The sequence below is a fragment of the Thalassophryne amazonica genome, chromosome 19 (genome assembly GCF_902500255.1).
Source record: "Thalassophryne amazonica chromosome 19, fThaAma1.1, whole genome shotgun sequence".
Taxonomy (NCBI): Eukaryota; Metazoa; Chordata; class Actinopteri; order Batrachoidiformes; family Batrachoididae; genus Thalassophryne; species Thalassophryne amazonica.
In genome coordinates, this window is record NC_047121.1 from 57284140 (window position 1) to 57300350 (window position 16211).

Sequence of the window (16211 nt, forward strand, 5' to 3'; positions counted from 1 at the left end):
CTTGGATCAGTTCAGATCCTAATCACTGGATTTTAAAGATTTGGATCAGGATTATGTTGGAATTCTTGAATATTCTTCCAAACTTTGGATCTTATCTCAGGATGTTTTCTTCTAACAAACGGTGTCAAACTAAAAACTCCTCCAACTCTGTATTTACTGGAAGAAACTTGCGTCCAAGAAATGAAAAGTTGCATCATTGCGCAACTGTGAGGATCCGCAGAGGGGCTCCGCCGCACGAGAGCCGCCCTCCTCCGGCCGCCTCTGATTGGTCAGCACCTGTGTCACTCAGCGGGGGAGGTTCTGATCCCGATTCAAAGCTCAGACTGAGTTCTGTCCGCAGCAGCCGCGAGGGCGACACGCGTGGATCGTGCGTCACGTTTGGAATTGAAAACGCATCGCTCTGTTTTTACTTTTCTGGGAGGAAAGTCGCCTCAGAACTTTTAAAAGTGACTTTAACTTCGGATGGAACCTGATCACCTCCTCTTCAAACATGGTCCGTAAATGTGCCGCTGCGTTCCTCAATGTTCTGGTCCTGGTCCTGGTCCTGGTCCGTGCCCGTGCCCGTGCGCTCTCGGCTCGAGAGTGCGCGCCGTGCCACCTACGCTCCTGCCCCCAGAGGTCCGACTGTGAGTCCGGACGGACCCTGGCCTCGGACCCGTGCGGATGCTGCGCGCAGTGCAGCCGCCTGCAGTGGGAACTCTGCGGGGGGCCCGACTGGACCCTCGGCTACTGCGCGCTGGGACTGACTTGCGCCTCCCTCAACGGAACTGGACCTGCGGCGGTCCATGAAACTGGAGTCTGTAAAGGTGGGTCACAGTGTGGTTTCATGGACGGGATCCTGATTATCAGCTTCATTCAGACAGAATCCATGCCAGATGTTTAGCACCTGGTTACAGGGGCGCAGAAGGATGTATTAAGGGGGGGGGGGGGGGGGGGGACATTTTTTTGTTGATGTTCTTGATGCTCTTCTTCAACCTGTCACATAATTGTTCATTAATTGGCCGGTTATGCCGTTATCATGCAGGTAATGATGATTTTGTGATAGGTTTGTTTGTTGTCATTTGACACAGAATGTGGAGAAAACAACAATCGGACAATATTTATTGAAATGGCAAAGAAACTTGAGATCTGACTGAAAATTTTCTTATCAAGCTGATCTCTTTCCTAGTATGTCAAGAAATGGCCTTATGACATCATAAATGCTGTGGTCATATAAAGTTTAAGCCATCATCTTCCAGGACTTTCTCTGTGAAATCATTGTAAACAAACTGAGTTTATCTTCACACTTTCTGCCATTTTCATTTTGTTGTTTCACAGTTTAATTACATTTTGTGTGAGATAATGTCATATAAATTAGATTCTAAATTAAAACTAAATTCTGACATCTGTTCAGACTTGAAGTTTGGGTGTATTTTTAGGCATCCCATAGATGTGACTGCCACATCTTACACAAGTTAAAAAAAAAGTTTGTCAGCTGATGTGCTGCATCAGCGTTGATGACATTTTAATGATGTAATCCTCTTCATGTGTTGTTGTAAAGTGGGGAGTTAAAAGATGTTGCCGTTTGTTGTTTTTGAGTTATTGTTGACACAAGGACTAACTCACTGACTCATCTGCATGTTCACTGTACAAGCTTTAAAAGTACTTTAGGAAAGTAATTTACTGTGGAATATATGCTGAAAACAAACACAGGTGCTCTTCAAGATCACATCCCAGTTACCTCTGTGTTGGCGACCGCGTTGAGGCGCCGTAGAGCCGAGGTTAACCTGTCGAGTTTATGACCTCGTGTGGTTAACTGTTAACCAGGTGGAATGTATTCAGACTGTAAACCACATTAATTGGTTCCTGGAGCAGTTGGGACTCAGCTCATGCAGGATCTGGATCTTGTGAGGGGTCACTGGTGCAGATTCACGTGTCAAAGTTTAACGTGTTGTTCAGAGTCTGTGTAGGTAAATCTTTCACCTGATGGTAGCAGCAGGAAGTCGTGAATTTTATTGAAATAGTTTGTTGTTTTCTTTTATCCGTCCTCCTGTCTTCAGTCAACATTGCACCAGAAAGTGTGTATGAAGGACGCGACACACTTCCCCTGGGATTATCGAACGTTTCAAAGACTTCCTTTTTAGCTCGCTATCAGCCATGGGGCCTCCAGAGGTCAGCGTTCCCATCCCGGCCTGGATGCCAAGACAAGCAGTCTCAGTGGGAATCCCCGGGAAGAAGCCGCAGACGAGACTCATGCCAGGCCAGAGCTGCCCGGAGCGAGCACAGATCACAGATAACCAGGTCAGACCGGGTCAGGGTCCAGGCTGAGGCAGGCTGCTTTGGAATAAGAGAATTCCGGTTTCTGCACGGAGTGTCGCTCCATTAACATGACGTTTGTGGAAGACTCAGATTCTGCACATCAAATCCAGAGTAAGGAACGAGTCGATCTAGATCGTTTCACGTCTGGCTCTTAACAGTCATCAGGTACACATTCAGAACATTACTCAGCACGAAGATGCGTTTAACTCCAGACCTGATGAAGATCCCGCTCACAAAGATTCAAAGTCCATTAAGTGGTTTTTAAGCACAGGTGTCGGGTCTGCATGTCAGAATTGTTTATTGAGAGGAAACTACACTCGTTTCATGCAGTTTACACAAAATGAGTGCATGTGTCCTGATAGCCACATCCGTCTTAGAAAGTCCAAGAATCGTAAAACCATTTTGGATTTTAAAGTGGGGATCTGATGGAGCGATTCTGTTCGAGTTACTTCAGAAGTGGACGTGTCAGTGAAGACAGGAGTCAAAACTAGTGCGATTCTGAATAGTCTAAAATCCAGGTCTGATTCTGACATGGACATCATGGCTGTGTTCCACGCCTGTTTAACCGGGTGTGGAACCAAGTGGGGATCTTATAAGCAATTAGTAGTTTCTTTGCTCAAGGATATTTATCAGGCATCAAACACACAACCCTTTGATTAACTGACATCTTACGCTTTGCTGGAGGAGAGTTGGATCAGGAACGCCTCCAAATGAGGGGGAAAAAAAGAACAACAAAATTCCTCAGCAGAGATCTGGGAACAACACAAAAGTGTTCTAGGTCAAAGGCCGTGCCAGTCATCACCCAGATGTTACAGTCAGTCTGGAAACTAAATCAGTTTTAAGTTGTGTTGTTTGTTAACATTAAACCCAAAATTTGTGGTTGATCAAGTGATATTTTTTTGAATTTTCTGTATATTATTGGATTATCTCTACTCCAAGCAGAGGTTCTTGATCCTTGATGGCTGTTGAGGATCAAGGACTTCTTTTTGGAGTAGCGATAATCTGGTGCGCTTTATCCACAGAAAGATTATAAGTAAAAATAATTAACAGACTAATCAATGAAGAATATTACTTGCAACTCTCCATAAGTCGTCCTGGAAACGTTTTCTGTGCTGCTGTTGTTTGACTTTTTATTGACTTGCAAACAGAAATAAGACGCGGCTTCCTCCCATCGTGAAATATCTGCTTTGAATTAATCTGACATGTTTTTAAGCTTATTTACAGCACTTTAAAGCAAAACAATGGAATTTATGTGCTGCCAGTTTTTTTGAGTCATCCTGTTTTTCCATCATCCAACATAAAATGATGCCTGATGTGCACGCACATGCGTATACACACGTACGACCACACACACACGCCCTGATGTCAGAGTGCCTCCATGAAAGGCACTCAGCTGCACAATGGGAGCATCTTGAGCATTACGAATCTTGCTCAGGGGCAATGTGGTGTGATTGCAGAATTGAACCTATGACCCTGTTGCTTCTGCTCCTGCTTGTTTTGTGAGATTTTATCAGGTCTCTCATGATGTTTGTGGACGTTTGTTCTGGATTGCTGCTTTTTGGTGCAGGATATGTCCAAGGACCATGTGACAGCGGTGAGCTGTGCAGTAGGAATGATGGATGCATTCAAGGTAAAGGTGGGACCACATCAAGGATCGGAGTCCTTTCTTGATCGCATTGATGATGGACAAGATCAGACAGGAGTCTCCATGGAGTATGATGTTTGCAGGTGGCATTGTGATCTGTAGTGAGAGTAGAGAGTAGGTTGAGATGAGCCTGGAGAGGTGGAGATACGCTCTGGAGAGATGGGGAATGAAAGTGAGTAGGAGCAAGACTGAGTGTGTGTGAATGAGATGGAGTCCCGTGGAACAGTGCGGTTACAAGGAGTAATGAATCCAGCTTTTTTGTACAGCTTAGAGAAAGTGGTGCTAACAAAAAGACAGGAGGCGGAGCTTGCGATGAGTGACAGGGATGGACAGGATTTGGAATGAATATATCCGAGGGGCGGCTCAGGTAGGTTGGACATGCAAGGACAAGAGACAGGGTGGAGAAACAACTAGACAATGTCCGTCTGTATGAAGTGATCTAGATCACATTTCAAGTGAGCAGAAATACGAGGAAACGATCCGACTGCTCTTTGTGGGGCTCCTGAGTCCAGATCTAGTTTTTGATGGCTACGTGGCTCCCCGAGGCTGACGTCACGCTGCATGCTGCCTCGCACTCTGTTTTGTAAGAGTGGAGCTTTGTGAGCCTCAAGGTCTTGTTTCAGGGGGTCGGGCTCACTGGGATCGCTGCGCTGGCTGAGCTGCAGGAGAGGCGTTCCAGCAGCCAGCGGCGCTGAAAACCCTGGGAGGCCCCCACACTGCGCAACAAAAGCAAACAAATGGTATCAGTGGTGTGTCACAATGAGGGCGGCTGATCCAGATCACAAACACACTGATCACTTCAGAACCGGTTTAATGTGCTACAGTTGGAGCTGTTTGACCCTTCATGTCCTGAATGGAGCTTGTCAGAATCAAACCTTCCTCATCACAATCGATGTCCAAACCTGTTTGAGGAGACAGAGTGATGATGTCCTCTTTGTTCCTCCACAGCGCTCCCGGATCATCCTGAGGCGGGCCTGGAGGACGAGCGCTGTCCTCTGATAATGGGCTGCAAGCTGGCAGGGGGTCAGTGTGTGTGCGACGCTCGACACTCCTGCCTGGGTTCCTTCACCTACGCAGACCAGGAAGCCTGCACCAAGGCCAGCAAGTCAGGTGGGTCCGTCAGAGGAAGTCCTGTAATCCCACAGCACCGGTTCACGGCGAGCGTGCATGTATTTGCAAATTGGCGTCTGTGTGTCTGCAGACATCATTCACATCTCAGCTCATTAACGTCACTTAACGAGTCATCCACGGCTCTGAGATTGTGAGGTGATTCACGTGTTGCTGGTGTCAGCATCGCACCGGATTTCCAGCACTTTAATCGTGTTTTTGAAGTTGTTCTCAGTATATTTGTCGAGATAGAAAGTTAAATTACAGAAAAGATGATGTGATTATTTTAGTGGCACAAAGACTGAACCTGAAGTGACGTCGTGCAAACACTTCCATGGCTCGGTCACATGGCTCAGTTTGCACATTGATCCATTTTGACTTAAAGATGGATTTTTGGGGGGGATTTCAGTAATCTTAGAAGTGAGTGGAGGTAAACTGGAGTGTGAGATGGATGGATGGATTGGGGTGGAGTCTTTAGGGACGCTGTACCGGACCGCCGTGGTGAAGAAGTTGGTGAGACTCTCGATTTGCCCGTTGATTTACGCTCCTATTCGCCTATGGTCATGAACTTTAGGTCATGACTGAAAGAAAAAGATCACAGATACAAGCGGCGGAAATGAGATTCCCCTGACGGGCATCTGGGCTTACACTCCTGGACAGGATGAGAAGCTCGACTGTCCAGGAGGGACTCTGACCAGAGCTGCCGCTTCTTCACATTGAAAGGGGGCAGCTGAGGTGGTTCAGGCATCTGGCTGGGATGGTCCCTGGTGGTGTCCCTAGTAAGGTCTTCTAGGCACATCCACCTGGGAGGAGGCCTTGGGGAAGACCCGGGACACGCTGGAGGGATTATATTTCCCAGCTGGCTTGTGAACTCCTCGGGATCATTCACACCAGCATCACTGAAGATGCTTGGAAATGTAAAATAAATAAGTTCTCATCTTAAGTGTGTCTAGACATCATCCTGTCGCCTGCATTTTATTGATTTTGTTGTCATCCTGTAGAACCAGAGTCATAATTCAGCATTTTCACAAAGGAGTATAATTAGCTCTGCCATCACTTTTCCTTTGTCTGGTTGCCGTGGTTACCTAGTGATGAGAGTGGCAGCTGCCCTCTTTCTCCTTGGCACTGCAGCCTCTGTGGTTTTATTGGAAGCTTGAAGAGCATCCTGTGGAGCTCAGACTTCCACCATCGTCCAAACATTACGCTGAGACCGTTGCACGGAGCAGGCAGGTTCAAGTCCGGACCAGCTGTTCTGGGTTCGCACAGAACTTTGTGAGCTCGGTTCAGGTTTGTACATGTATTCAACATACTGACAATAAAAAAATAAAAACCTGAACCTGTTAATGTCAGATCAAAAGTGGAACACAATTTATTCATGAAGACCTCAAACGTGAGCAGAGAAACCAGGCTGGACAGAGGGAAGACTGGTGGGATTTGAATCCTGCTAATCCATCCCGATGTGGTTTTAAGGTGTTATCTGCTGCTGAGCAGCACCTTTAGTGACTGTGCTTTCTCTTCACGGCATGATTCCAGAGGGGCCACGGAGGCACGAGCACTGGGACCGGTTCAGAGAGAAGTACGTGGGCCCGTCAAACCCGGCCTGCAGGTTCTCCGGCTGTAACCTGACTGCCGAGGGCTGTGTGTGCGAGTCCCAGAGCTGCCATCACCACTTCGCCTACATGAACCGCAGCCAGTGCCAGGAAGCTGCAGGTAACCTTCAGATGACCTCTGCTCATTCAGTTAAAACAAACGCACAGTTGAGTCACTCGTTCCTCAGCTGAACATGAAGCGGTTTGGGAAGCTGTAGTCCTCCAGAGTGGGACAGACGCGGCAGTCTGACGGAGCAGATCGGGTGAGTTCAGGCTGTTGGTTGAGGTCCACCTGGTGGACATGTGAAAGAGCAGAAGGTGATGTCTGAGAACCCTGGAGTGGAAGATCCAGCAGAGGAGGACCTTTGACTGCTGGACAAAGGACACGTGATTGAAGATGCTTGATGACGTGATTGATTGACGTGGTCTCCTGAGTCTCAGACATCATCTTTCTGTCAGTTACATCATCATGATGTTCCAGTCCACAGCAAACAACCTCCATTTAGGAAAAAAAAAAACAACTGGTAATGTACAGGGGGTGTGTCCTCTGGTCCCTGAAATGTTCACCTGAATGATGGTGTTTGGGTTAATGTGGACACACCCACTCTGGAGGGATTTAACTTATCAAACCACTTCAGGCTGAACGGGGAAAGTTCAGATATTTAAGACTAAGGCCTCGTCCATACGTACGTGGTTAGTTTTGAAAGTGTAGTTAATTAATTAAGAAAACTTAAAACTCCAGCCAAAGAAAAGATTTTAGAAAATGCCGGGTTCTGTGTTCACATACCAACGAGGAAAATGGAGTTTTTGTTGTTGCGTTTTGTTTTGGGTTTTTTTTTTTCTCCTCAAGCTTCTGATTGGCCAACATGTCTTTATGGTGATGCTGCATTCAGATGTTGACTGTAGCAAAACTGGCATGCCAGCCATCACAACTAGGTTTGGGTATCAAGAACCGGTGCTTTTTTGGGTATCGTTAACAAATTATTCGATCCACCGACATCAATAGTCTTTTTGCTTAATGATTCCCTTATCGGTCCTTCAGAGCGGCCGGTTTGTCGGGAAAATGATCATTTCTCTACATTGATTACAGACCCTGCAGCGGGTCTGTAATCAACCATTTCTGCAGCGCAGATCTGCTTTGAACCTTGAACCAATGAAGTAGTGCTGCGATCTGCTGCTTTGTTGGTTCTTTGCTTCGCTCCTCTTCAGAAGCGGCAGCTCCGCTTCTTAACCCCTCTCAAAGCTATTAAAATATGTCAATCGTGTCACTTTTCTGCAGATTAAAGTGACTAACTGGGACTCCTGTTTTGTTGTAAGAAAGGAACGAGAATCGTCCTTCGTTCCGTTGCTCCAAACACTGCGCGGCTCTCTGCTGAGTTAAGTCCACTTGGAATTTCTAACTTCAAAGTGAAACGCTGTTAAAATCAAATGACACCTCTTTCCAAAGTTGTAATACAACCAGTAAATTGCAATCGATCAAAATGTTTGTTTTTTTTCCTCCCAAAATGAGACGTCCTGCGCTGCAGCAGCCTAAAACTGTATGGCTGCAGACCTGCAGACTCCAGCAGCCAGGTGAGCTCAGCTCAGATGTACGGAGAGACTTTCATGCCATTAATGTCTGAAAGGAAATTCTTTTAACAAAAACTACAGATTTTGTTTATTTCTATTTATGTCCAGAGATCAAGGATACAGTGACCAATTTCATATTTATTTACTTTAAGACTCAATAAAATGTTGACATAGAAAACCTGTAAAGCCTACTTTTAGTACACAGAAAATTCACAGAAGGTATCGATAAGGGAATCAATAAGGAATCGGCCCGATAAGCGGAATCGATAAAATCTTATCAATACCCATTTCTAGTCATGACACAGTCACTGCCGTCTGCAGCCATAGACCACGAAAGGGAGCACGGCCATTTTTCATCATTAAAGAAACAGACGATAAACTTTACTGAAGGATACAACAGTTTTAGCATTTTGCGCAGTTATGTTAAAACAGGAAGCTCTGAATTAACTGTTAGCTAACGTTTTGTGAGCTTATATGAATGCAGCATTGCCACCTGCTGCTTTGGCATTTTCATGTGGACAGATATTTTTTAAAGCTGACGGCAGAAAATCACGTTTTTTCCAAAGGACACATGGACACATCATCAAACACAAAGTCCTTGTTAATATCACCACATGACTGACGATAATCAGCTTGAGCCAACAATGTTTGTTTCAACTCCAAACATTGATTAGAATGCTACATTAGCATATTAGTGACTGTTTGATGTTGTTTTCTTCATCTGTCGTGTCCGATGTATGAATACAAACTTTCCCTCAGTTTTGTGTGTCACAGTTCTCTGGTGTTTGGTTAATGTTAGTGACTCGCTAAATCTACTGATTGTGTCAAAATGCATTGAAAGTAGCTGAATTGCACTTTTTTCCCCAACTGCTGGGATGACATCATTTCCTGTTGTTTCTCTTTGGTCACTGGAAGAACGTTGAGCCGGATGGATTCCACATTTTTACGCATTACAAAGGAGTTAACAAGTGTCTGAGAACAAGGAGGAAGGAAAGTGGGTGAGGAAAGGAGGCGACTCCAGGATTTCATTTGTCACGTTAACGTTCTGTTGTTTAGTCATCACAAGAGAAAAAGTTGATGTTGTGGAGATTTGTTTCACTGAATGGAGCAGAAATCGTTCTAATCCTCTGTGATTGATAAGCGTTTGAGTGATTCAGATCAATACCATCAATGAGGAATCGATAACAAACCCCCACAGTGAGGCTCAGGAATAGGAAGTTGTTATTGGCTCTGTGTGTTTGGACTCATGCCTTAAAAGTTGTTCTACTGTAATCAACACAAGTTGTTGCCTTAAAGTGGACTGATCAGGTGGACTCAAACCCAGATCTGTGTACTGGTAGTCGAGCACCTTGTCCACTGAGCCACCTGCTCTATGACTGTATGACATCACATGTGAAAGTGCTTGTTTTTTTTTTTTGTTGTTGTTTTTTTGCCTGGTTAGTGATTTTGTCAGTTTGGGGCTGAACATAAAAATGTCCACCAGAAAAAGTTCTGGTTCTGAAACGAGTTCTGTTTGGTGTCAGTGGAACCAGTGAGCTCACTGTCTTTGACTTTGGCAGCGCGCTGAAGCTGTCCTGGTCTCCGTCACATACGTGAGAAAGTTCACGGGCGGGTCTCCAGACGTGCACGGTGCCACGGCACGGACCGGGCGGTCCACTTGAGCCAGGTCCGTGTGTCTGTGGGGACTGTTGGTTCTGACGGGATGTTCGAGCCAAACTGCCGCTGGCTGGCAGCGGTGTGAGACGTCTTGGTGCTGAGTGTCTGCAGTTTCTCATTTCTCGCTGTGAGTCGTGACTTCATCAGAGAATTGAAGTGTTTCATGACATTTGAACCAAACGGCTTCAGCTTCGATTCTGTGGATCGAGTGACTCCCGCTAGTTGACTACAAACCAAACCAGCCATGACACTGACAGAAAGTATAAATAATGAATGAATGAGTGTTATTTGATATTTTCCTTAAACCTGAACAGGTTTTTCTCCTCGGGACGGGACATTGACAGCGGCCGGGCGGAGATGCTCGGTGTCCTCACAGACGCACCACCGACACGTCGCCGAGGAGTGAAGCAGAGTGTCTGCTTTCTTTAATTTGGTGAAAACTTGCGATAGGAACTTGTCCACAGCAATTCAACGGCTGCTAACGATGTCGCCGTGAGCACTCCCTCACCTTCTGATTGGCTAATGGGCGTGCTGGATTTAGCTTCCTTGTATCATGGATGAATTTTAGTGGAGTCGTCCAATAGAGTGAAACGTATGTGACAAGAATTCAAGATAAATGATGTCAGTCATATAACAGGACAAATAATGAATGTCATGTGACAATCCATGACTGGGATCTGTTTAGACATTGCACCAAATTTCCCCAGCTCACATCATGTTCTTCTTCTCCATTCTGCAGGACGTTTAACTGAGCTGTTTGTCAGAACCGGGTCATCTGGACTTGAGCACAGTTATAACCAGTTAGAGAAGCTGCCGTGGACTGCAGGACCAGGTTCACGTGTTGATACATTTTCCACAACAGAAATTATGCAGATCGTTTTCAACGAGGGCATGAAGGAAAAGTCAACAAAAGGATGCCAGTGAACAAGACAAAGTGTCAGCGGCTCTGAGCAGCCCTGCCTCTTTTTGAACATTAGCCATGAGGGTTTTGTGATCACCTTCCTGTGTTTGAGGACACCAGGACCGATTGGACCAGGTCACTGTGGCAGTACACCAAGAAAGCTAAGCCACATTTCCTGCTCTGAGTCCACGTGACGACTCTCCTGGAGATTGTCCCCCTGTGGGATGGGATTTAGAATCCTTGCACTGTATCATCCAGTCTGTCCCGGGGTCTTTTGGGTGTGACTGGGAAGCCTCTAAAACGTGACCAGCGGGAATATCAGCCTCATCTGACTAATTTTTGTTTCCACTCCACGTTCCTCCTGAGCATCAAAACCTCACCTGTAGAAATAATAATTTATTTTATTTTATTTTTAATTGATGGGACACACAGCACCATATTCTGTGTGGTATGAACTTTGACCTCGAGATCTTGTCTATGAGCAGGATCATGTAGCTTAAATTTTTTTTTGGGGGGGGAGGGGGGTGTAGTTTGATTCCTGACAGAAGTACAATCCTGGATGTTCTTGTTCTTGTCCTTGTATGCATTGTGTCATCAAACAGCCGTAGCCGCTGTGGCTTTATGCTGGTCTTCATCTGGCTGTAAGAAAAAAGCAGTGTTTCTGTGGAATGTGTGCACGGATCTGTTGGTGCACTCACTATGCAGTTGTGCCTGCATGTGCACGTTCCCGTTACCTAGACACCCTCATTCCCTCCTGCAGCGATGCCGCTGAGGTCACAGTTGTCATCTGCCAATGTTTAGCCAACACAGGAGAGAAAAAGTCAGCAGCTATTCGACTGGTGCGCGGCTAACCCGCGTGTCTGATCGCAGCCTGGAGTTCTCCCTGGTGACCCTGTCTGAGCTTTTTTGGGCCGCCTCTCGGACTTGCAGCACGGTCCTGGCACTTTCACTTGCACAACAACATGAACAATGCTGACTTTCTGAGCTACGCCTGGTGGCGGGCGCGAGGCCAGACCCCCACAGCTCCGTGTGAGAGACGCCACTGATGTGTCCCTTTGGGGAGCAACTTTATAAAACCTGAGGACAGACCACAAACCCGCGGAGGGCGGCTGCACTGAGACAGCTTTGTTCTGCACTGACTTGCTTCCAGAGTCCGTCGCTGAACAGAACTTACATTGTGCACTTTTTCCATGAGTAAACTCCGGCTGTCAACACCGCCTCCTCTGCCTGGCCGAGCCACTCCGCTTCGGGGAAAGACTACGCTCCTTGTACCCGGGTTGAAGGGAAGAAAAAGCCGTTTAGAAAGGAGGTGTTTTTCTTTCTTCAATCAGCTGTTCGGATGCCAGAAATATTTACTGTTTACAGAAGCGGCCGTTCTGCGGCGGTGAAGCAATTTCCGAATCACGCCTCTTCCAGACATGTCAGGTGTGTCCGTGAGTTCATTTCCATGAACCCAACTGTGGCTCAAGAACCACTTCACTGTTCACAGAACCAGAATTTATGCAACTGGGCTGCAATTGAATCGACATCCAACATGTCACCAGTGAATCACAGAAGCCAAAAAATATGCTGGTCGGCTGCTGGGAACCTGCACACGACCCCCAACGACACGCCCGATGGGAGGGACCATCAGACGGACACGGGCACAGAACGAATATGACAGGAGCCAACCAGAACCAACACCAGCAAGCTTCTACCCGGTAGCAACAGAGCCGCAACATCACCAACCTCCACCCAGAGCCCCAGAGCCATCCGGCAAGAGCAGGACTGACCCCTCAAACCCCAACATCCAGTTATCACCCAGAGGATGCCAAGAGGGTTATAACAGGTTAGAACCCTAACCCTAATCCACATGCACCCCTCCCCCCTCTGTATTATTTTTGTAAGTAAATATCTGAGATCATGTCAAGTCTGGGATCATGCGCCGGTGCCACGCTTCACCGCATCCACAACACCACAGAATCGTCTGGAGTCCTGGATGGCAACCACCCAGGCAGATAACCCCATATCTCTTAAAATAACGCTAAGCAAACCCTGTGGCTGCAGCACTCCTGGTGACATGACCCTTTGGCCCCGCCCACACCACAGATCCTCCTGATGTCAGTTAAATCTGTTTGTGGATTTAAAGAAATGGTGCAGGATGGAAGCTGCTATAGGCGGTCAGGGAACAGGTGGTGCCTCAGTCACCTGCAACCCTGTGACCAGTCACTTGCTGTTAACCCACTGTGCTTAGAGACAGTGTGCCAAGAGAAGCCCTGAGTCAGCAGGATACATATAGACCTTTGTGATGTCATAATGGTGGTTCTTGAAGCACCTGGAAACCCCCCAGTGCTAAAGAAAGGAGTAACATCGGTTCCAAATCCACCTAAAAATGTTCTCTGATGGTGGTGGTTTGGCCACATGTGCCTTGATATTGAGGACAGCAGCACCTTCAAAAGGACAAAAGCCTGCTCACATCACCTGGCTGCAACAAAGAGACGACTCCGCTGTCGACTGTCCAGAGGTGGCTCCGCAGTGTGCAGCGCCTGGCGCTGCTGCACATGTCCTGACCTGACCTGACCTTAGGCGCTCAATCCTCAGCAAGGAGCCCCGTCGGCTGGTGGAGGATCCCCTGTGGTCTGATACCTGATCAGTTCTTGAGTCCAGTGTCTGAGCGTCCACATCAAGCTCACGAATCAGGTTGTTGTGTTTCCCTGACCTGGATCCTCGCCGGCGTTGTGATGATTGACTCTGTGGTCACTGACTCACTGATGACAGCGTTTATGTTCAGAACGCCAGCAGTGCCGGATAAAACCTGTTCACGGCTGACTTATCCCGCTGCTTTCTGTCTGCCTGTGGTGCTCAGAAACGTCCCAGCTGGAAAACGACATTAATTGGACCTGTGAGGGTTTGGCCTGTTTCCACGCTGGATACAATTCTGTTGATTTGAATGACAATAGCGTGTCTGCCAGCCGCTTTTCCCGCCGCGCTCTGACCCCAGTCATTATCAGAGCTGAATGCCTCATCAGCCTCCTCCTGGACACGTTTCACACGGCGTGTTTTTCATATGTAAAACCAGCATTCAGCTGAGCGTCAGCAGCCGGCGACACTTTTTATTGTAAGTAAAACATTTGGTCGCTGCCTCCAGCTGAAGTTTTCTAATGAGGCCAAAAATCCCTCTAAAGGCATCTGGACTCAGGATTCAGGGGTTTCCCTGCATTTTCTGTGACACGATTCAGGTCCAAAGATTATCAATAAGCTCTTTGTGTTTCCTGAGTAAACAGTACGGATACGTCATGCTTTGTGGTTTTGGAAAAGTCTAGCGTTTCCTTTAAAACCATTAAATGCTGCAGTCACACAGATTCTCTCAGACCATCGAACCAAACAACTGTTCAGCGTTAGAAAAGGACTGGAAGAGGTTTTGCTGGATTTTTCTTTTTTTTTTTTAGCAGATGAATTACAGAACTTTGTGTGATTGATCACCCATTTTTCAGGGATCAAAGGTAATTGGACAGCAGTCTGCTTCACCTTTACTGCCCTATTATTTCATTCATAAATCAGCAGATCAAAGGTCTCGAGTTTGTTTCAGTTGCACATTTTCTGTACTGTTAAATCAACTCAGGGAGCCTCATCCATCACACCACAGAACCAACGTTGGTACTGGATGGCAACTACCTCGCCAGACAACTAGCTATTCCCACATCTCTGAAGTAACCATCTGCCTGCAACAGTCAGGTGTGTCATCGAAGAGGTGATATGTAGGTGTGTCTTTGACCAGATGACACATGGGCTTGTCTTTGGCCAGGTGATATGTGGGTGTGTCCTTGGCCAGGACATACGTGGGTGTGTCCTTGGCTTCTCCAGCCACTGGCCTCCCCAACATTGAGGCACCGACTAGTAAGAAGTAAGACACTGTGTTAAATCTGCCTAGAGCAGGCTGACCTAAAAAAACGAGCGTGCACGAAGGAGACTATAGTGAGGGAAGCTATCAAGGCATTCATAACAACACTGAAGGACACGGTTCAGTTATTGTGATTGGAGAGATGATTGTGTTTTGCTTCTCCAGTCACAGCATCAGGTTAGAGGAACACAGGCTGTCAACAGAAGAAGTCTAGGCTGGCAGACTCAACCTAGATTTCATATGTGGGTGAGAACTAGAGCTGGTTGCTGTGATGTTTGTGACCAACTCCCAGTAGACCTCAAAGTAGTTTGGTCCCTGCTGGTGTTTGTAAACCCCCCATGTTGGACTGGTACCAAAAGCTGGAGCAGGATTGGTGTGAAATGCAAGTGTTCCTGTTTTTAGTTCCAAAGAACTTCCAGCAGGTTTGGTACTGTGGAAGTGGAAAGCAGCCTCCAACTTGTGTCCCCATCACAGAAATGTGTGTATTCATATACTTGTTTGTGAGTGGGCATGAATGTAACACAACAACTTCAAACTGTGTTGTAATAGTCGGCGTGGAGACGAGTTTCCACATCTTAATTGGGGAGACGACCTTCAGAGAAAATGGGAGTGAAAAAATGTGTGAATGTTTGAGTGATAAGAGCATGATGGTTCGAGTGCTGGAGTACTTCAGTGAAGGTAGGAGGTGATGGTCCAGAGGTCAGATCCAGACCTGAGGATCCTCAGTTCAGTTTCTGGAAAATCAGGCTTTAATTAAAAAATGATTATAAACTGTTCAAGCTTGTTCTCTGGGTCTTGGCTGCTGGATCACTTAGTGTAAGTCCTCTGACCTTGGTGTGTGTGTCGGTCTGCAGCTCTGCTTTAGAGGCGCTGAGGACCAGCCAAACAGAACCCTGATGAGGATCAAAACTGTTCACTGATTCACGTCCCCCTTTGGTGGCAAAGATCCTCTTCCAGGGATGAGCCACGTCCTCTGAGAGAATCATGTTGCTCAGTGAAGTTGAACTGCCACTAGTCTAGGAAGTCCATCAGCAGAACCCAGTTTCTGGATGATCTAATCCCAAATGCTGGCCATGTGATTACATCTCCACAAAACCCGCGATCATGCAGAAATGCTTACGCATTTAATTGAAATCACTTCTGCTGCTGATGAATCATTTATTTAAACTCGACAGGCTGGCTGAGTGAGTGCACGCTGTCGGGACTTTAAACCTGTAAAACCACCTGATGGCTGACAGTAGGGGTGCCGGGTTGGCGCGCCAGGTCGGTGCGCCTTTAGCAGCCCCAAGAGCTAACGTCGACACGTACCTTTGCTTTGGGAAATCTAATCTTTGTGAACTCGCTACTGTTCTCGTACTGAGGGGCGCTCCACTTTTCTTTTCCTGAACAGGCTCCAAAATACACTTCGGAACCCCTCCGGCTCCCTGGTGCGTCTCCCCCTAACGCGAGCCATCAGAGCCATTATGTTTCCTTTGGCAATTGGCATGTGGATGAACACACATCCTGGTATGCTAAGTGACGGTGAGATTCTAAGGTGTGAAGAATAAGGCCTCTGTTGAGGGCTGG

General features: G+C 46.9%; 1 protein-coding gene across 2 annotated transcripts in view; it reads left to right on the forward strand.

Moving 5' to 3' along the window:
• Positions 1-324: 324 nt before the first annotated feature.
• Positions 325-16211, forward strand: part of LOC117532101 (cysteine-rich motor neuron 1 protein-like) — a 45825-nt gene continuing 29938 nt past the window's right edge. For both annotated transcript variants that reach the window (XM_034195350.1, XM_034195351.1), the window contains exons 1-3: positions 325-806; positions 4892-5053; positions 6584-6760. In XM_034195350.1, the coding sequence (XP_034051241.1) occupies positions 491-806; positions 4892-5053; positions 6584-6760 (655 nt within the window). In that variant the 5' untranslated portion in view covers positions 325-490. The remainder of the gene's footprint in view (positions 807-4891; positions 5054-6583; positions 6761-16211) is intronic.